At 34.9% G+C, this 22,953-nt stretch overlaps 1 protein-coding gene across 16 annotated transcripts in view; it reads right to left on the bottom strand.

Annotated features, from left to right (window-relative positions):
• Positions 1-22,953, bottom strand: part of DMD (dystrophin) — a 1,063,969-nt gene that overhangs the window by 722,620 nt on the left and 318,396 nt on the right. For 15 of the 16 annotated variants that reach the window (XM_040530986.1, XM_040530983.1, XM_040530994.1 and 12 more), the window contains 3 exons: positions 21,475-21,650; positions 12,064-12,187; positions 4,719-4,806 (listed from right to left, as the gene is read on the bottom strand). In XM_040530986.1, the coding sequence (XP_040386920.1) occupies positions 4,719-4,806; positions 12,064-12,187; positions 21,475-21,650 (388 nt within the window). Of the gene's footprint in view, positions 1-4,718; positions 4,807-12,063; positions 12,188-16,491; positions 17,597-21,474; positions 21,651-22,953 lie in introns of those variants that run through there. The other variant, XM_040531026.1, reaches the window with a different exon arrangement.

Raw genomic sequence — 22,953 nt, 5'->3', positions numbered from 1 at the left:
AGACACTGTGCTCGTGATTACCTCTGAACATTTAAGACACTGCCTATGACTTTGGCAAAGAAGGATGGTGCACTAAGATCACTTTTATTTACTCCTCTCTTTTCTTTTCAGCTTCCACAGTCTCCGAAGTACCCTTAGGCAAGATTACGATTACCAGGGGAAGTGCAGTCATGGACTCTCCATACATAACAATATTTTTCTCTGCAATATTTTTTCAAGGATTCAGAGTGGACTGTATTTCTGATGAAAATCTAGATTCACCAGATCCTCTTTTCTTCTTTTCACTGCTGTGTCCCTATTAATGGAACGTGCATGTGAAAATACAAAATATAATTCAATTTTCTTCAATTCTTTAATATCTAAACTTTCAGTCTAAATGTGATTCTAGAAGTGCTGATGAACAAAGAAATGCTTTTGCTCTTCATGTAACTGAAGTGGGAGTACAAGACTGGAGTGTGGAGAGACATGTTTGGTAAAAGAATACAGAGGTACACCTCCATTAGACAGCATAATAATGCTGAAGTGAAGAGCCATCTGAAAATCTCCATGGGATGCTCTTTTAAAACTCTCTAAATTCACAGACAACTCAGGCAACACAATGTTATCTATCAAATGTCAGAATAACATTTTCAGAAGGATGGAGAAAATGGCCATTACTTGTACTGAAGTACTGATTTCTTCATTATCTTTACCAACTTTAGCAACCATCAGCCTTCATTCATGATGGTAACACGAATACCCTCATTCTGTTTCACTTATGGCAACAAGATATAACAAAAATTGATAATCAGGAGAAGAAACACACTGGTAAAACACTATTATTTTGGGAATAATGGCTCGTAATATTTTTATGTTTCATAATCTAAGAGCTGATATAATCAGTGAATAAATATACTGTATCTAGAGGAAACAGATATTTTATTACCATGTGTACTGTGCAAAACAAATTGTGCCTGAGTATTTTTAATTGTGCAACACCTTACATACAAGTACTTTGGAATTACCACTTAGTATAGAGCATATCTTAAGTGTATGTAACATTTGCTATGGATCTGTGATAGAATAATGTAATATTATCTGTGTTTTTATAACTTTTGACTCATGAGCATATGTGAAATGGTAACTCACAATGAAACAAGAAAATACGTGTCTTTCTTCAATCTGTGGTACCTTACCAATATGTGTTTTATCACAACAAATTCATTTGTATTCATTTTAAAGTTGCCTATCAAAATTCATCTCAATGCCCTATTTTATTCTAAGACACTACAATAGTCAAGAGTGCTCTCAAACTGCTAAACTGTTTCCCTCATCCATCAGAGAATTTGTTATTCTATTTTAGAATAGCATTTTAGAGTACAATAACAGATTTATTTTTTTTTTCCTAAAACGGAAAACAGTAGATACAAGTTTTCATTGACTGTAATCATCAAGCTTCTTAACAGCATGGGCAAGGAGAGGGAGAGTGCAGACCATGTAGGAGATGGGTGACTGGGTAAGGGTAAGGCAACAGTGATTTTTCTGTGGTAGGAAAAGTCCTTCAAATGGTACTAACCTACAGACACACTGCTTACAAACTTAAGAGCAGATGCACTGTGTGAAATCAAAGTTCCTTCTGCTCAGAATACTTTTGCTGACAATGGCTGAAAGCATAAGGCAGGAATGCTGCTCTATATAAATACACTTCCTCAGATTATTTTCCTCGGTACTACAAAACAAATAAATGAGACCCTAAATAAATAAACCCGATTCTCTCCGGAATTTGAATCCTGCTTTTTTACTTATTTCCCCTCCTACCACAATAAACAATAAAAAGCAAGAAAATAAATCTATTTTATTATATTTAGCAATGAAATTCACCACCATTGTGAATTTCTCTCTTACAATCCAACAGATCACTTCATGTTTTCATACTCCTCATCTGTAACATTCAGAAACTTTTTTTTTTTTTTTTTAAGAGCAAAGAGAAAGCACACCTTACATATAAGCAAAGCCAAAAATACAGTGTTAGTACAACTGGAATCTTCTTAGGACTCTAATCATTTTTATTCCAGATCTAGTTGACATATAATAAATAAAAATTAGCAATGTAGTTAAATTGTTATCAGTTGCCTTTACAAATTATCTTCATCTTAAATCTGTTTGCCTTGGGTGGTCTTTTAATTAGAGATTACACTGTAATACTGTAATATGCATGACAACCATCAGCTACATCACTGAATGATTTCCCTAAAGAAAGCACCACACAGAATAATGATAGGAGCACTATCATGTGAGGTTTGTAAATTATAATTGTGAAAAATTAAAAAGGTTCTTCATTCAAGATAACAGAGTACATGTTCCCTCCACCAAATGCTAAACTATGTGTCTCCCATTAATCCAAAGAGGTACTTTTAATTCCACTTTTTTCCTATGTTGTGGAAAAGAGTTCCAGAATTAGAAGAGGCAGGTATGTAGGTATAGTCAGTCTGCTCTGTGAAACCTTATATTGGAGATTCTGCAACAAAACTCTCCTGTGATATAATCTTTCCTCTTATTCATAATGAACACAGAAATCAACAGAAAAATAATAAAGAGATGAAGACTCTATGTCCCAAACAAATTTTGACAAGCCACACATAGACTAGAGAAACTTAGTTGAATCACTGTGTAAAATATAAAGCCCCTTAAGTTTATTACAGTTTAAGATGTAGGTTTAATATTGAGCTACTTTTTTACATACCTTTCAGTTCAGTATCATTTTACAGATAATCTAATTGCAAATTCATTTAAGCATAATGATTCGGATGGAAAGACAAATAGAAAATGTGGTGTTTGTAGAAGTACCAAGGCTGAACTCTGTGGTTAACTTCCTCTGTGCTCAACACATAATTTCGAACACCTAGCAATGTATGCCATTTACAAAATTCTTTTTAAAAATCATTTTACAGTTCTTCCCAAGTAATGTTAATTAATTCCACTCTCTGGTGCTCTCACCTGGTGGTGATCACTGCATTATTTAACCATTTCAAAATACTATCCTTCAAATTGCGTTTGCAGTAGTGGAGTAGCTGATAGTCCCGTAAACAATTTAGGCCAGAGGAACTGTATCTCTTTTCAAAGGAATTGTTTCTCCCCTAAAATCACCACAAAAAAAGGATCTTCATTCATACAGACACCTAACCTGTCACCTTTGCTAGAATATTCTTGCTACCAAGGCTACTATGATGTATGGCATGATACAGAGTTCAAAGCAATTGTCAGGAAACAGATAAAATCATGCTGGCTTACCTAGACTACCCCATGCTTACATCCTAACTTGAAGACATGCTTTCTGAAAAGAGATTTGTGAGATGCTAGAAATAATTATATGCACAGCTATCCACAGTTGAGATCACAACACCATTAAGCTGTGAATAAACATAAACCCATGGACTGAAGGAGAAAAAAAGAGAACCTTGAGAACATGACTATTTAAGATACTTAATCTAATGAAGCTGAAGCTGGAATTCCTGAGGTGCGAGCCTGCAAATGGCCAAAGAAATAAATCCTGTACAGCCCATTCTCCCTGGCAGAAATCATGTCAAAAAAGACAGTTGTTGTTGTTTTTTTTTTTTTTTTTTTTTTTTTTAATGATCAGCCATGGAAAACAGCCATAGGATTTAAAAGAGGGTGCAAGAGAGGGTGCATACTAGACTTGCAGACCAGACTCCCTTCCTTCAGATTATTCACTGAGCCTGAGACGGGAACCCTTGCAACAGTTGTTACAGTAATTGTAATTAGATATGCCCAGAATGCAAGGATTCCCACTTTTATAAAGTATTACAACTCCATACTTAAGCAAGATAATCTTAGGATTCCATCAAATTTACTTTGCTTACCATTTCAGTCCTAGCAAATAAATTCTTATTAAATTCTTGATTCTTTATTACAACAATTTAATGTAAAATACATGTTCTGAAGCGCAGTGCATTCAACAACTGTATTTTTGGTAAGCCTATCAGTATGACAGATAGTGCCCATGTTTAATATTTTATTGCAAAATTATAAATTCTTTAACATGAAGGACAATGACATGACATACAACTTTACTTTCATCTATCTTTGTCGGGTTTTCTATTTTTCCTTTAAAAATACTCAGAGGTTCAAAAAATGAAATAATAGAATAATATTTTTTTTGAACATTCAATGGTAAAAATAAAAAAACCTTGCAATTAATTTTCTTTTCAAAGATTTTTATAAGCTTTGATATTTATTATCTTTGAATTGCCAAATGCCAAAAAAAATCTCTTCCAAAACCCAATAAAATTGTATATTTTCTATAATACAGAACATTACAGCAATGTATATAATAAAATATACAACGTTTTATAAGAAAAGTCAGAAAACACTTCTTTCAAACTGTTCAGAGTAATGCTGTCAGTTTTCTAACTGATGAATGAATGTATCTTCAAAAGCTTAGCATACTCAGAAAACAAGATTACAACTTTAGTCCCTATGCAGACCAGATTATTAATATACAGTTCATTTTACACACATTTATTTTCAATATACTGAAGTTCTAAGATTCTGTTTTTACTAATTAACAGATTTAACATTCAGAAATAATAAAAGAAATATAATGCAATTTACTGTTCCATTTAGACAGTATTTGCTAATATAATTCTTGTGATAAATATAAACCTGTGCGTTTATCAAATCCCTAAGAAGATTATCTAAATCAACTCCCATGTAATTACCATTCACCATCTGTTCCACCAGGGCCTCAGCCGATCTGCTGGCATCTTGCAGCTTTCTGTACTTCTCAGGCTTTTCTTGCTGGATGGCCTGCAGCATGACAGGAAAGGTGAGTATTTCAAAAGAGGAATTTTGAAGAAGAAAGTAATTAATCTCAGGGATGACTTCTGATTTCTTGAGACCATTTAATCTGCCACATTTCCCTGCCAGCCTCCCAATTTGCAATGAAACCACAAAGTATCACATATGATCAGGAAAGAAGTCAGTCATAAAGTCAGATACATAAACTGAGAACCAGAACACAACAGAGCTGACAAATGATACACATCACTATTTTACAGACAAATAAAAGACAGACAAATTAAGAGCTATTCAAAGCCCAATATTTCAGAATAATAATATATGTTCAACAGAAATTCCTTGTGGAGGAATAGAAGATTTGCTCTTTTCTCATGTGGCTCCTATTTATAACAGTAAGAATTGAGCATGCTAACTAAACGACAGTGTTTCATGGCATACCACAGTACTGAATACCAATACCATCTTATTCCTTATTTTAGTCTTTTGTTGGCAAAAAAAAAAACATAAATGCATATTAACGCATCTAACATATATGTAAGCATATATAGTAGAAGTCCATATACGAGCCACTAGGTAAGAGTAGAGTAAACTGCAGAATTAACACAGGCTTTCACTTATGTTTTGTACCTAATACTCTCATTGACCTTTCCATATTCAAAAATTTCTCACCCACATTCAGGTGTGCTCACACTAGCTAGTGACAGCAGGTGCAGGCTACCTGATAAAGTTTCAGGATACAGTAGGAATTGAAGTTTCTACTTTCTTTTGAGATGGTATAACATAGATGGAAAATAAAATTATTTTAGATCTAACAGCCCCTCGGTGTTGTCTCATAATTAACAACATCAAGTCACATCTTTGACTTTAGACTAATTTAGTCATCTAGTTAGCTATAATTTAGAAGCTCTAAGCCAGCTCTAAAATTCCTTGTTTAGTTCAGGAGAAGCATAGGGTCACAGTTTGATACCTACAATAAAACAGATTATACATAACTCTCAGAGACCCTAACCAACATGTTTTGCCCTAATTCCGAGTCCCTCAGTTTATCACAGCACATACAAAAGGACATGCCACACAAATCCTAGGTAACATGTACAGGATGGTGACACAGTCCTGGCTGTGGCTCTTCAGTCTGACTGACCACACTAGGCTTACTGATCCCCTTCTTTATTTCCACAGCAAAGACACATTCTCTATGACTTGACTCTCAAGGTGAAAAAGTTCATTACAACTGGAAAGAAACCTCATCTAGGTGTCTACTAATGCATTTATTAGAATAATGTTAAACGCTCACATTCGAAAATCTTATTTATTATATAGATTGCTATGCCTAGGAGGAAGTAATGTAAGTACTTCTCAATAAACTCTCAAAATAGCTTTTAAAGTATGATGCTTAAAACATCTTCAGGTTAAATTTCTGTACTTTGTAGTAGGGAAGATATATGATTTATTCAATAAAAAGCTTATGAAAATCAAGCAATGCCAAAAGATTTGAAATTGTGAGGCTTTACTTATTTAAAATTTAACCTGCTTCGGTAGCATGCACACTAAATTATAATAACTTCCAATGAAAATAAACGCTAGGATTTTAAGGGCTGAACTTTATTTTGCCTAACAGAAAACTCTGAAACATTGATAGATTATTAAGGAAGGAGGAAGACATTTCTACAAAAAGCACAAATAAAAGAATCAATTGAAGAAGCTCCCTGGAGATACTAAAAAGTGAGATTTTTTTAGTTAAATTCACATATCTGCCATCTACTTACAGCTGCCATTCATTTGTGCATACAGGAATGACTGAACAGCAGACATTCTAACAATATGTCGAAGCTTCTAACACTTTTGATGATAAAATTTTGTATAGATAAAATATATAGAAAGGATATTTGGGAAAGAATTAAGGATGGAAATATTTTGAAATTGATAAACATGTTTTCCATACTGATAAATTATCACCGCAAATTAACAAAGTTAAATCCCAATAAACTGCAGATGACTGTATTAATTATTTGTAGTTTCCGTAGGTCAACAAAATCTTGTACCATTCCGCTGCACAATTTAAATATTTTTTTTTTCAAAATACCCTATTCTATTAATTCTCTGCAAAGTTTCAAGACTATAGAATCTTAATTAATACTACTCTGTCTATAATGCCAGGTATAATTAGCATGAGTCTAACTACAGGAAACTCAGAAGAATCATAAAAACACTAAAGTATACTGAAAATAATCTTGCTCCATCTGTAATGCCAGATGTGCAATTATCATAACCGCAACTGTAGTGAACCCAAATGAATCATAAAAAATCTGAAATACACTTAAAATAGCTTTTTAAAATATAAAAATGATTTGACATTGAAGTCTATGGCAGTGAACCCTTTGGTGTCCAGAAAAATGTGGAGAAATGTCTGCCTCTCTCCCAAAAGATCAATGTTAACAGGTACTGATGGAAAATATAAACACTATATGTAAAACATTTAAAAGTAAACATGAAAAATTGGCACATATCAAACACTGTCAACTGCTTTTCTCCACTTTGTTTTTTTAAATGTAATTACCATATATCATAAAAATGAAGGGCTAACAGTAGATACAGAAAGACACACATTTACACACAGAAAACATCATGCCAGTCAAAGCAGAAAAGGCTGTCCTCTTGGTCCTTGTACAAACAGAAAGTATGGGACAATTTACCTGATTTGGGGAGAAAGTTGGAAATTTACCCTGCTTGCTTAATAGCACTAATGTAGTCCTGCTCTTACTCTCTACATGGCACAGTTGTCTGCTGAACCCACAAACTGTATCTTACATTTTTAAGTTCCTCAGAGGAACGATTTCCATGAGCAAATGCAAAGTGCCAAGAAATAAACAGAGCAGTAGTCCCATAAACACCTCTCATTTATCCTTTTGAGTGTTTTGTCATTGCTTCCTTTACTGAAAGGGACAATATTCTCCATTCAGGTTCATTAATGATAGAAGTAGGCTGGGATAAGTTTGAAGAGTTTTGCGAAATTTTGAAACTTTTAGGTTCTGTACATTGCTGACAACACTTCTTCTGATGAAACCTTGTGGTAGCTGCAAAATAATTTTACATTTTTTCAAGAACAGTATTTTTTTTCTTTTTATATTTTTGTTTCCTGTATTATTCTTTTATTTTTATTCAGAAAAAATGCAGAAATATAAGAAGACAGGCTTTCATCTAATAGAGGATAAATTCTCTTTGAGGAATATTTTGTAACCAGCAATAAAGATGTATAATGGCTTAGTTTTAGCTTATTTAATAACACTAAAAATGCATCTTTAGCTAAATGCTAGCTGAACATGAAGAGGTGATTTTCACAACATTCTGAGAGTTTTATTTGACCCTAAGATTTTACTTGGCAGTTAATGACTCCCTAACATTGAAAACACTGACATTCCAATGAATTCAGATGTTATTCATATCAAATCAAAATCTTATTTTGTGAGCTCTGTAAATGGATGTACACTAGTACTATTCCCTGATCTCTTGTAACTCTGGTCATCTACCCATGTGAGCAGAAGATTGTAACATTATCATCGCTGACTCTGACAGTGATTCAGCTTTCAAATATCCAGGCCCCACTAAGCATGTCTGAAGAAAGTCACTAAAAGAAAATGAAGTGAGAACTGGGCATTTGAGAATGCCAGAAGAACAAATATAATTGCCCAGGGTATCTGACATTTTCCCTTACATCAGTTTCTCAGATATTTACCTTCGATCTTGAATTTCACAGTGCTGCTTCTTGTCTAACCAAAACTACTTTCAGGGAGTTTTGTTCTCAATTAACTGATGTGCAAAGTCAAGTTTGACTTCTTACCAAGCAAGATTTTCTATCTAGCAATTTTTAACTTGTTGTACCTGAACCTTCATATATTTGAACTTGAAACAATGAAGGTTTATTATGGTTTAAGAGAAACAAACAAAAAGCCTGAGTCATTGTTAGGCCTGTTTTCAGTAAAATACACGCATTAACTTGAAAATGTTAACAGTGTGATGCAGTGTAAAGATAGTTGTGGCATTAATGTTTGAATGTCTTCGTTATTTAGGAGTAATATTGCTGTCCTACAAATTTCCACAATAATGGTGTCAAGTCTGGCCAGTTAAGGCAAGTACCTTTCTCTTGTAGCTGGGAAGGACTATACGTATTTTTGGTCCTCCACAGACACAAGAATGGACTTCCTGTGCATCTCTAATATATTCAATCTATGTAACACATCTGCTAAAGGCTAATTTCCTGCCAGTATCTGAACAGCAGATGACTTAGCAAACACAGTATGTTTCATACAGCCTGCTCTTGGCTCCGTCTCCCCGAGGCCTTCTCTGAACTGGGATGGAAGCAGGCTTTTGAACTTGGTGAATCATCAATGATGGCAAAAGAGCTTCCCTTGTGGCTGTCCTTTCTGAAGTCTGGGTCCCTCCACCATACAACAGATGTACTTCCACTATGTCATATGAAAGTGACTCCAAGAAAAATGATGAGTAGGACTAAGATGCTTTGACAATAACAACAAAATAACCATCCAATTAATAACCTGTCTTCAAAAAACAGTAGAAAGGAAAGTCATTAAGAAAAGGCTATGAGACTGAGTGGCTACCACAGTTGACAACAAATGGTAAGTCTGACATCAGTCAAGCATAGTTGTCCTATGCTACACCAATCTGCAATGGCAGGAAACTAAACGATAGCCACTAAGTGCAAGATGATACTTCTGTGTGCATGTGTGCAGGGTATCATGCATATGCAAGTACAATGTTGGGGTATGACTGTGTATATCAGTAAAATACAATCTTTTACAATTATCACTAACATATGTTTTTACTTTTGATATTTTATCTTTTATTAAATGCTTTCTACAGCCTTACTGGAAATTACAGTCTAATAAAAAACACTATCTTATTTTTCATTGATTTGAGCCTCATTGTGAGGGAAATAGAAATGAAAAGAGATAAGTAACAACAATACTGTGTGCAAATCAATGAACTGGATAATACTTCCTGCTTTGGCTATTAGTTTAATATGAGGAGATAGAACCCAGGCCAGGACACATTTTAAAACCTGGCACTTTAAACACCCTCTCCCCCCCTTTTTTTTTTTCTTCTTGGAAAGTATGTAGAAAAATTTCCATGAACTGGGGAGCTGTTCCACACAGAATCCAGGTATTACTCGTCAATCCTACAGAGTTTTCTCTATCAAATTAAAATGCCATCCAAATGTTTTTTCCCTTAAAAAAAGCTTGAAACTTCTACATGTAACTTGATCTTCTCAATAAAACTTTTATTTTAAAAGCAGTGATACTATATGAAATCAAAGTCAGTCTTGGTCTTTAAAAATATTTACAATGCTAATGAGGGATATAAGTTAATTTCTCATATTTTTATTTAGAGTTGCTGGTTTGTCTTAGACTCCCCATGATACAAATTAAATTCTATTGCTCAGCACTTTTCATTAAAAAAAAAGTTGGAAATTGGTTCCTTAACCATCCAATTATTTCATTTCTGAGGAGGTTAAAGAAACATCTGAAATACCTCCTGCCATCTCCAGTGCCCTGATTTCAAACTTCCAATGCCCATGCACAGATCAAACTTCACACTGCTTTTCCCTCATATTACATAAATGTATTACATATGTTTTCACTGACCTACATGAGATCTGTATAAATGCTGTAAGCAGTGGCTTCCCAACCCCAATGTTCTTCCTCAGCACCAACAAAGGCAAGGCAAGCGCTGCTGAGAAATCCAGATGGGACCAGAGGAGGATCTGTAGTTCACCTACCTCTACCCCTTACTTGCAGCGACACAGATCACCACCTCCTCGGGAGCAAAGAAAGGAAAGAAGGGGGAAGGTGAACCATAGCTCCTGAGTCCTTTAATGGTTTTACAAAGTCTTAGAAAGTGACAATATGAGGTGAAGCATCTTATTGCTTAGGGAAAACTGACATTGCAGATATTCAACACAATAGGTCAAAACAGGAGCTGATTTGCCATCCTTGAAATTGTTCCTCAAAATGGGAATAGATGAAGGGGAGACAGGAGCATTTTTTTCTTTTCTTTTTTAATTTTACCTACCATGAAGATGGAAGCACTCAGCAAATTACCTATATATCTGTTTATGTATGAGATGAATCCTATTATCCTGCTATGGAAGCATTTGAATCCATCAAATCTTCTCTGTATGTTTGATCCAGTTTGCATATTTCCATATATATATTTATGTACATTTATATAACATGAAGTAGTGCCGTAAACTAAATTCAGTATATTACACTCTAATGGATACTTACTAGCAGTAACGTTATGACAACATTAATAAAAAAATTATTGCAACAAAACTGTTATTTAACAGAAATATCTAAATGTATATTTACAATCACAAAATTCAGTATCACTCAGTCATTGCTAATTTATGATGGAAAAGCAGACAGTAAGAAAAAACAGCAGCAAAACTAACTTCAGTTCAGTAAATTTGTTCCATCTGTTTGTGTTTTAGGAGTCCATATCACCTTATTTTTAATGAGGTCCCATGATATGCTATTATACTACAAGCATAATAGCTTATTATAAAAAGAATTCCCCTTTCTCTTACTCAGAAAAGGCAAGGTTTTTGCAACTAGCTCCAAATACTAAATACTGAAGGCAATTTTTAATAGTTTTCAAAGGCCAAATTCAGAGTGTGCGAAACATGCACAAACACAGCTACTTCTTAAGCAGTGCAGAATAATTTTGCAAAAAGTAGAAAGAACCATTTTCAGTTCAGCCATGGTACAAAAAACAGATTAAAATAATTTATGTGGAGACTGTATTTTCAGATATATTTTACAGCACTGTAGGATGAATTAGATGCAGATTTACTCTAATATACACCAAAATATGACACTTCCCATCCTTCAATTTGTGAATGTATAATGTCAAATTAAGCCATTAGTATAGAATTATAGTGCATACTTAAAAAGTAATTTATAGACTTAGATTCAACTTTACCAAAGACTTTCATGAATCTAGAATACCTTAATTAAATATGGGTATGTATGAATAAAAAATATCTCTGGGTTCAGAGATCTCTGTGCATCGCTTTTGGTGCCAAAATCTGAAACGTACAAAAATACTGAACACTTCTAATTTGCTCTTGTGCATATGGTCAATCAACGCTTGTCAGTTTACATTTGAACCCATTTAAACTTGGACTTTGAAAGCAATTTGACAAGCTAATACAAACTAACAAACATATATATTAGTACTTTCTCCTACATTGACTCTTTCTCTGAGATCTGAGAGATTTCCCTCTTTTCGATATATTGCAAACTCAGGACTCTGAAGTACTGCTTCCGAGCGGGTCATCCAGCTATGGAGTTCTGTTGTATCCGAGTCAAACCTAAGATACAGAGAAGTGCAGTAAGACATCTGCTTCCCACAAAGTTTCTGAAAATAACATTAACAGTAAAAATGTTTAAATAATTGTTTAAACAAAGGAATAAGCATCAATTACTCTTGAAAAAATGCAGTTTAAAACCTTCATTTCAGTAGATACCTCATAAAACTATTCATTTTAAGATTTGAAAACTTAAAAATACTTTTTATTTTTAAGACACTGATTTGACAGTTGAACAGATGCAACAGTTCTCACAATAAGGATTCCAGTTTTACAAGCTGATGTTTTTGGAAGACACAAAACAAGTGACTCTCACAGCTGAATAAAGTGTATCACAAGTACTGTTGGCTCAGCTGAGGATGTGAGGCATATCTGGCTCACAAAAAGCAGTCTTCATACTTGAACAATCTCTGAGCTAGCTTGTGCTGACTCTATTATGAAGGATATTCAAAGCAGGAAATTTGTCCATTAGACAGAGCCCTCTTCTGAGTGACTCAAATTTGTTGTAGAATGTAATTACTAATCAATATTAGATTATAATATTTCTACAGCTAGAAATTCAGAAATGAAAAATGAAGATACCCATCTCTCTGCATATACTTTTAAATTACTTTTTACTGTACAGTCCTTTTTATTAAAGCCTGGATTCTTTCATGAACTCCTTCAAAAGCGATCTTAATTGTAGTTACCTACTCAGAAGGTAGCAGTTCAAAATGAAGGTTATCATATGCAGACATTTAAATTGCTGTTTTCTAGAAAAATCAAACCAAGTTCATTCAGTATTTAGCCTAGTTTTTTAAAGCAAGAAGCTTGAGATGTTTTTTCTCAGCTGAGATAAACTGTAATCTTGACTGCATTTCTTTATTGCACCATGTGATTTTATATTTATATTTGAGGACCTAGAAGGACCTAGAATAAAATCAGCTGTATCTTTCAGTTTGTTTTGTAAATATAGATGGAGTAACTTATATAATAATAATAATAATTAAAAAAACCTACTAAAACCAAGAACTTGGATGACATTTATGTCTTTGGAGAAATTAATTATTTTACAGAAATATAAACTTTCATATATATAAAAAGAAAAAGAAAAGGGCTCCAAGGTAAAATCTAGTGCTACAGAAATCTACATATATAGAAATGAAAACTTAGTACAAGAACGAATTCCATGTTCTCCACTGTGATCTTTATGAGTCTATTTAACAATAAGGTGTGAACAACCGAGTAATAAATAATGAAAGCAGAAGAAAGAATCACACACTTCCCTAATCCCAGCCCAACAGTCTAAATTAAAATTAAAAACTATTAGGAATAATGCTGATAAAACAATTCCTAATAATAGTATTTGCATTATCATTAAAGGAGGAAAAAATTTGATTGTGAGGCAATGGAAGGTGCAGAAATCTTCATTTTATACAGAACTATAAATTCAGAAGTAGAAGACATAAGAACATTTCTCAGGTGGCTTAGAGAATCTCTGTGCCGGTATCAGGCTATAATTCCCTAAATCAAATGGCATTGCCAGTGAAGAGCTTCCTGCCTGAGCTTTATCTCTGAGACTATGCAACATTAAATCAACTATTATTCCTGAAATATGATGTTATCATTTGTTCTGCATATAATAGCTGTATATTTAATAAATGCTCTCATGAAATTTTATGACTAGGAGACAACAAAACTATGAAAGACAGTATTCCCACATAAAACTAGAATACCGTTTATTCAACAAATTGCAAGCACTAACTGTATATCTAATCACACTGATTTCCACAGGAGAGTGATGAAAACATGTTTTTGTGACTGTGAGTAAGCACTGTTCAATAGATCTGAAAATGGAGAACACCCAATTTTAAAGCTAATGGACTGGATTACAAGATAAAAACTAACAATTTCATAGCTCTTCCTAATATGCTTCTAGATACAAATAACTTATATTCAATATCTAATGAAGACTGACAATAGCTCTGCTCAATGATCAGTGATGTGAAGAAGGCTGAAGTTTCTAGCACAAAATGGAGTTCCTGAAGTCCTCAGTAAGGGATATATTAGGTCAGCTAAATTACAGCAGTTGCCTAAAGGCTGTAATATCACTTGAATATTGCTGAGATACAGGGAAGTCCCCAAATACAGCATATACTTTTGCAAAGACTAAGTAGTAACTCTATACAGTCCTGCATTTCACATAAGTATCTGGTTCAGGGCCTGTCAGCAACAATGAGAAACAACAGAACCTGCCCTAAGGGTCAATAGAGAATTCCATCAGGGACTTACAGGTATTCAGACTAGATGGGACCACCACCCTCTCCTCCTCTGTTTTTTGAAACCCAGTCAGCAGTGTACAAACACCACCCCACAAGAATTAGCAGCCCAGTTTACTAAAAGGGTTATCACTCCCTACTGCCAACATGCACTCCATTCCTTGCTCCTTGAAGTCACCAACTATACAGGCAAGGAACACAAGAGATGCAATGGCCACTTCTTTCACCTCACTTAAATTGATAGGTGAGGACAGGTCTCTAGCCACTGTCAGCTATTGTGGCAATTAGGCTGTTCTATAGCACCGGCATGAACCAGCTGTAACTGCAGAGGAACACAGAACATCAGATACAGGATAAAAATAAAGACAAAATTATGAATTACTCAGTACTAAATTCTCCCGGCTGCAGGTAAAACTGCATTACTTCTGGTGTTCATTCTGTTCTGTGGTTCCAGTTAAGTAGGACCAGTAAGGCAAGCTTGCTGAAGAATAGTGTGCTACTAGCCCGGTATAGTATAGAAAGTGACAGAGCAAAATGTTTACCAGTGAGAATTTTGTCTTGTCTTTAACAGAAGGACTTAGCCCCTCCTTCTGCAATGGCCACCCCTGAAAGTGTAATCTAGAAGAGGAGCTGAACTATTGGGAGAATTCTGATAGTACAACAAAGTAATCAGGAACACATTACATGGCCGAGAGATTCATTCATCAGCTGGTGGTATTAGCCACAGCAGACAGCATCTGGACAGAACTGATCTGACATTACAGATTGCTCTTCCAGTTGTAGTTTCTTCAGTTTATGTAAATATAACTCCACAAACAAAGCCTCCTGCCCCAAAAAAGGCTATAAACGGAAACCAGGGTGAGGGATGGGGACTTTAAAAGAGATGAAAGTTAATTCAAGGTAGCTTTTTGCAGCACAGAATCACAGAATCATTTAGGTTGGAAGACACCTCCAAGATCACCTAGTCCAACCTATATCACCTAGTCCAACCAATGCACATAAATATCCTTAACATAGTTTAAAAGCACACTGCACTTTTCAATAATCTCTCTCTCATATCTAGCTTTTAAAAACAACAACAACAACAAAAAAAAAAACAAACAGGAAATGCAGGCAGAATATGGCTTTTAATCATTGTGCTATAATGACTGCACGTTTTATTTCTGAGTGGTTTGAGTTTCAAAGTATATTAACTCTAGATTGATATAAAAGGATCAATATAGTCTTTGAATCTTGTAAGTACAACAATATATTTGACATTTAAAAAAAAAAAAGTAATGAAATGTTACCTTTCTGATCCAATAAATTTGAGTGCATGTAGAATTTGTAAATTAAATCCATGGAAGAGACTAAAACCAAATCACTTGATACAATCATTCTGAATAACTACGTTGCTTTAAAGTGCACGTTATCTTGCTCCCCACCTAAAAATTCTATCTGCAGTGGAGGATTTAGTGCCTCTAAAATTATTTACGGAGTGCTCATGTTTAATTTTCCAATTAGTCTGTCTTTCTGCTTTTCTACAACAGAGATGCTATCTTGTACTGCCCTCACAGCCCTCTCACAACCCCACAAATTGGTTAAAGCAACTCATTTTCTTCATCAAGCTAAACCATGGGCCTACTGCAGATTCCCATTCAAAAGTCTTTCGCCTAGATCACACGTACAAAAGATTTGTTCAAAAAAGACTCCTTGTTCTGGCTTTCCCATCTTTTTTCTGTTAGACACAGAATAAACTTCACCTCTAGGGTATTTCAGAACTTAGTTACATTAAGATTTTCCAGTTCTGTACATGGATTTCCTAGCCCAAATACCTAGCAGGGTATACCTACAAGCCCTGTATCTAATCTAGTGCCTTTTGAAACTACTAAATAACACCAAGGATTAGGGATTAGTTGTTTATATTTCAAAGTAAAAACAAATACATTTTTTTAAATATATATAATAATAAAAGGGCTGGCTGACTATAAACCTTCCACCTGCGCTCTATACCCTATAAAGGATTCCTGTGGTTCTATCAGGGCTTGGGTATGAAGGTGTCTCAGGTACCATGAGTGTGGGGCCGAGGCTGTCCGTGCACCCAGAGTGCTCACTGCTCCTGTGGGGTCTCCCCGCTGGCTGGGCCAGGCAGCCTGGCTGCGGGGTGGCCACAGGGCCCCTAGTGAGGCGAGTGTAGGCCGCTGGGGCCAGCACCAGTGTGGGGACTGTGGACACAGGGCAGCCATGAGGAATATTCCAGAAGTGGCCTGAGGCCATCTGAGGCGGGTGGCTCCCTTCCCTGGCAGCCTGAGGCCAAGGAGACAGCCTCTGTAGGAAAGCCTATGCCATCGGGGAAACCTGCTGCTTGGCACACACACACGGCGGGGCTGGGTGTAGTGCGTTGCCTCAGCCAGTAGGTGTGGGCTCCCTGGCATGTTCAGTCCTGGTCTCAGCTTTTTACTTCCAGATCTGCACAACAGTCTCACATCCCTTCCACCATTTCTGGGAACAGAGCTTCACTGGCTGCATTTGGGAAAGTGTGTGTGCTTTGCCCTTTCTGCTGGGAAGCTGTGATCTACCATGTGGAAGCAAAGGGCGTTGGAATGGGAGCAGGCTGTGTCCCACTGGAAGAGACCACATGCTTTTCTCTGTCTTACAGTATGGCTAGTAAATAAGGGATTTATATTATGTTTTGTGTTTATGGCAAAATAGGTTAGTTCTGCCCAATATTGTCCAGAGGCTCTACTAATGCTAAGAAGCTTAAAATGTCAATTTTTGATTGCAGTAAGTTTTCATTTTATTGCTATTTATCTGCAGTGCTTTGGGGTAGATGAGAAAACGTGTGCTAAGGTAGTTTACCCTCAAGACTTGCTCTTCTTTGATTCTTTCAATAGATATAAACTGCCTCACAATTTACTTTACCACCCCACCAAAACAAAACCATGCTGGGCATGTCAGCATTGTGTATCCGGGGCAGACATAAGACCATTTGTCAACATATTGAGCTGGTAGGGAATGGTACAACTCTGATTAAAGAACTACATTACTGAATAACTGCATTTCCATGGCTGGACTGAAATGCCCAGCTCATCAGCAGTGTTCTTCAGCTTATAGCTCTGGGTTGCCTAGAACATGTCAAAGAACAGCTTTGAAATACACCATACCCATTAGCAGAATTATTCTGCAATTATTTTTCATCCTCTATATTTGCAACTGATGAGCCTTTAGTTGATAAAGTAGTGTTGGTTCTTATCTACTAATTCAATGCTTATTTGTTCCAATTGATAATTTTTTTTCCTATTATTTATTTATTTTTAAGCTCAGTCCTCAAAAAAAAAAATATTTCCTTTCTGAATGACATTCTGGACCACCTCTACACTGATACTATTCAATTTAGTCTCATCAACATTATTATCTGCACATCTCTGTAATGCATACCAAGGGATTAAAGAAAATACAAAGTCAATCATATTAGCCACATAGTTCTTCTTCTTTAGCCAATTATCCATCTCACCATTCTTATGGTAATAAACTGCACCTTTCCTGACCTTAGCAGTGATTCCTATATGGTGTCATGGAATGCTTTGCTGAAATTCAGACAGATTAGATCCACTGCATTTCTTGTATGTAAGGAAGTCACAGCTGAGTAAAATGAAAGTCTAGAGGTTGCTGTTGAGTATGTTCATTAAGACCATTTGCCTTCAGCAAACCACCAGTGGCTAAAAATTCAAAGCATTTTCAAATCCAGTCATGCCTCCCATTGAGTGCCAACTGGCATCACTTCCATAATACAGCAGGTGATTTCAGACACTGAAGGTGAAGAGTATATATTTTCAGCGTATTATCTCACAAACAGGATAAAGAGTTGTTGTTTTTTTTTTAAAAAAAAAAAAACAAAAAACATGAAGTTGTAAAGTGTGCATGTTTACTGAACTTGATATATCCATTCCTATTTTATTCTAGATGAAAACATTTATAAATTATACTGTAAACAACAGAAAATTATATTCTTTTGCCTTAGTCACCTTTCCCTTTTCTTTGCCTTTGACTACACAGATAAAATACTGAAACCAAGGACCACCACGAAAACTGAAGAAAAATGGCTCTCTTTTTAGATTTGTTAAAGACTGTTAGATAATAGTGAAAGAGCAAAAGCTACACTGCTATATGAGGATAAGGGTCAAGCAGCCCAAGAGAATTGCTGTAAAGTACTTAACAATCATCATTTAGTTCTGACTAATATAATACATTGTACTGCAATGGACTACTTGAAAGAACAGCTGCCAAAAATGCTTTGAATAAGTCTTTATATTTCCTTTGATATATTTTTCTATTAAAAAATCCAAACTTTTCTAAGTAATGAAGTATTGGAATCCCGAATGACGTGACTTTCAATGGAATGAAGGCCACTTTATTTTCAACATTTACAGTTATGTTAACACTTATTAAATGAAAAACACTAGATGGAGCAACTAACCTATCTTAACATGCCTTTCTCTTCAAGGACATGAAGTTTCTTTCAAACCTGAATAATCAAACCTGAATAACAACATTATATCCATAATAATGTTATGACAAACAGCCTTTCCTTAGAAATACTAGGAAGCAGGTACAAAGTTACTTGCTAACAGGCAAAGAAAACTGTCTTTGGATATTATTCAAGAACATCAATATTAGAAATATGTATAGATTAAATACTAAACAGCTCTAACCTGTTTCCTATTCAAAAACCTACTCTGAATAGAGTAATTTTCAGACTTTTCTATGCTACAGAACAGACCTATGTTTTTCCTAGTGCCACATACATGAAAATGATACCTTAGCAACCTTTTCTTCTATATACAGGGTTTTCTCTCCAAAAACTTCAGGCACGTTATATTTATCTCAAGTTCTAACGTATTATACATACTTTTAAGACTTTTATTATACAGCTCCAACTTACTTTTGTATTTTTTTCCCCATTCTTGGTTGTAATTTCATTCCTTTGGGAAAAGGAGCTTTCCTATGAGTAGTAACAAAACTTAGAACATCCCTGAATTATTCTGAAATTTTAAAACCTTAAATTTGAAGGTAGCTTTAGATTTTGGTGAAAGAAAAGAACAAAACAGTCATCTGGTTCTTATCTCTGTTTTCCATTACTTATGGTAGTAAGCTGCTCTAAGAGACGAGAAAAATCAACAGCTTCTTTAGCCTGCATTTATGCTACAGTGAATTGGGACAACAGAAATATGAAATCAACTCCTGTGTACGCTACTGGTTGACAAAGACAAAATTCCTCAGTATAAATGAAACTCATACACTTTTAATCCTTCCAAAACACTTGGAAATGCAAAATAGAATAAAACAAAATTAGCCATCCCTTTTTTTTTTTTTTTTTTTTCTTCTTCTCAACTAAGCATCTGGAGACCATACTCTTACATAATCCACTAAAACAATATTCACAGAGTAGCTAAACTGCTCTTTCTTCTCTCTTGAAACTAAGCACCTGGCAATTCACACTGCAGGTGCTATGCATCTTTGAGATGGCTTTCTAAAACATACAGAACACAAGAAAGCAAATCTGGAGCACAGATCTTTCCAAACACAGCAGTTGAGGCTCATGTGTTTCTTTCAGGCACACTATTACAGCAACAGAACTGACTAGAACTTGAAAAACACCGATGAAAGAAACTGAGAAACCTTGTAAGCATTATTCACCCTTATCAAAACAGCCCCAAACCACCTCCCTCCCAGAAAAAAACATGCAGATTAAAAATATTTTCAAACCAGGATTTTGGAGATTAGATTCATTTAATTCAAATTTAACCATCTAAAAGTTACTTATTTAGTACAGAATTCTATAGCCAATGAAGACAAAGATGACTCATTAGAGTAGTTTTCCAATTTAACAAAAAGGGGATGAATCACTCTTCTTACATCACACATGGATCTTGTATATATCTTCTTAAAAAGAGTGTTCTTAAATATTGAATCTTAACTAGAAGCCTTACTTTTAGAATGGTCAAGAAGGGGTAAGTTAAATTGTACATTGGATTAAGAAAGGAACCTCTAAGTATCTTTTGTTTCAATAACAAACTCCTTCAATTAATATATATTAATATATATCAGATTTCTCATATTCTTGGTGTATCTCATTACTCTTAATAATATACAGTTGTATATTTTAACACCATTAAGGACTATTTTACAAGAAAATAACTTGCTATTATAATTGAAAACACATTGAATTAAAACAAAGACATTTTCTATAGAAATGAGACATTGAATGCAGTTTTGTATTCGTCTCAGTCCTTAAATCCACTACCTTGGAATTCATACGTTTATCTGAATAAAATAATAAAAAATAAAAATAAAAAATAAAAATCCAAAACCAACACTAGAGGTGATTTAAGTCTAGTTTCTAAGCATCATATTAATAAATTTGGTGCTTGTGCAAATTCTACTGAAACTCATTAGAAATCTTTTATGTGACTTTAACAAGTGTTCAGTACTCTCTCAAAGTCCACGGTAACTCATATGTGAGTTACACAGAAAGAACTCTGGAAATAATACTACTGCACATTTCACCAAGTATTAACCCTGCTTCTACAGAACTATTACATCTACTGCTGACCCACAATCCAGAGAGAATAACGTATGAACTTTAGAAGTGAAACAATATCTGTGCTACTAGCATTCCAAATATTAAAAACATATTTTTAGAGTAAAAAAGCTGAGAACCAATGGAATACTTTTTGTTCTTAAGTTCCAAGACCACAATCAAGTAGGACCACACAATGCCATACATAAAGGACATCTACTGGCTATAATTACTAGCACAATGGTGTTGACATAATGATTAGCATTCTATACTGCAAAATAGTTGGGATAGAAACAGAAAAAAAACTCCATAACTGATCCTAAGAAAGATGATAATCAATCTGTATCTTGAGTACAGAAATATAACTTTATTCTCAAAAAACTATACATCTAACTATTGCAGTCAAATGACTACTTTTGCATTCTCATCCAAACTCTATCATTATTCTCTCTCAATTTCTTAATGATTCTCACCTCTTCCTAATTTCTGAATCCACAAGGAGCTGCCTCTTTTTGTGGGGTGGAGGTGGTGGGAGCTCTTCCTTGGCATGCTTAACCAGGATTTGTTCTCTCGTGGTCACCATAGTTACGGTTTCCATTACAGTTGTCTGTGTTAGTGATGTCTGAGTGGTAGTGACAGCCTGTGAAATCTGTGAGAAGTATTAAAACAGAGGTCACACATTGGTTGAAAGACTTCAGTAAAGACCGTTTGGACTAGCAATAGCAAATAATGAGAAACTGCCCCTGTCTGATTATAGGCTGACCTTCAGAAAAAAATAACACTACGAACTCAGACAAAATTGTTTTATCTGACTCATGCTATGTGAATAAGATATCTGCAGAAGTCAATATCAAAATCGGAAAGAATCCTAAACAGGATGAACTTATGGCTCCCTCTTAAATCATGGTGAATGAAGAAAAGAAATAAGTGGTAACAAAAAGGTCAATTTTATGAGGGAATTGGATAATAGAAAATATATGAAATGTTACTATTGCTGAATGTTACTTTGTCACCATGCTGAAGATTTATTCCTTGAGAACTCGTAAAGGCATTGTAATGGCACTAAATTGCCAGTTGCTGTTTTTACCATTTATAATAATCTTTAAACCAGAATATAGTTCATCATAGCCTACTTGCACAGAAAGGCAGTTAGCTTTCTGTCATGAAATCTTAAACTAGAAAACATGCACTAGAAGACAAGTAAATTTGCTTCAATTTCAATCTGTAATTAAAACGTAATAGGAATAGGTCATAAGATATAGCAATACTTAAATATGTAACACCATAAAACACTACCAACATAATACACTTACTTTGCCCAGTAAAATGAAAGTTAACCCTTCAGATAGTTCAGTTGCATAATAATAATAATAATAATAATCTGCTAATAGTTGAAAGATTTGAAATGCTGTACATGTATGTACTGCCTTTTTATATTTGGTTCCATGTAACACCAAACTAAAAACTTCCCACTTAAATATGGGCAGCTACTCTTAAGTACCTCAACTCATCAAAAACTGGTCATCTATTTTTTTGTTCTCCCAGATGATGGGTTACTTGTCAAAATGCTCTAGTTACAGCTCCAGTAACCAACCACGGTTTAGGGCAGTGAAATGGAAAGTAAAAGGACAACATTATACCAGGACCAGGGAAAGCTGTGCACCAGAAGAGCTCTGCTTCTTCACTTATTGCCGATGTGCAAGAATTAGAAAGGCCCTCTAATACAGAGACAGGAATGCTAGTATCTAAAATTCCATGGAACTATATACATATACATAATATAACATAAACAGTCTATTAGTTCTTGCATCAGAATCTCAGAAAGAGTATGGAGTTACCTTATTTGAGACATCAGCATTTCTAAAAGAACAATGGACAACAGGTTTACCAGGGATTTAACTGTAATTCCTTTCCCACAGTACTTCCTTATACTGAAAAAATAGAGTGACAAG

This window comes from Cygnus olor, chromosome 1 (genome assembly GCF_009769625.2).
Source record: "Cygnus olor isolate bCygOlo1 chromosome 1, bCygOlo1.pri.v2, whole genome shotgun sequence".
In the NCBI taxonomy this organism is placed as follows: Eukaryota; Metazoa; Chordata; class Aves; order Anseriformes; family Anatidae; genus Cygnus; species Cygnus olor.
Note: the sequence above shows the minus strand (reverse complement) of the source record. Positions and strands in the feature narration are given on the sequence as shown.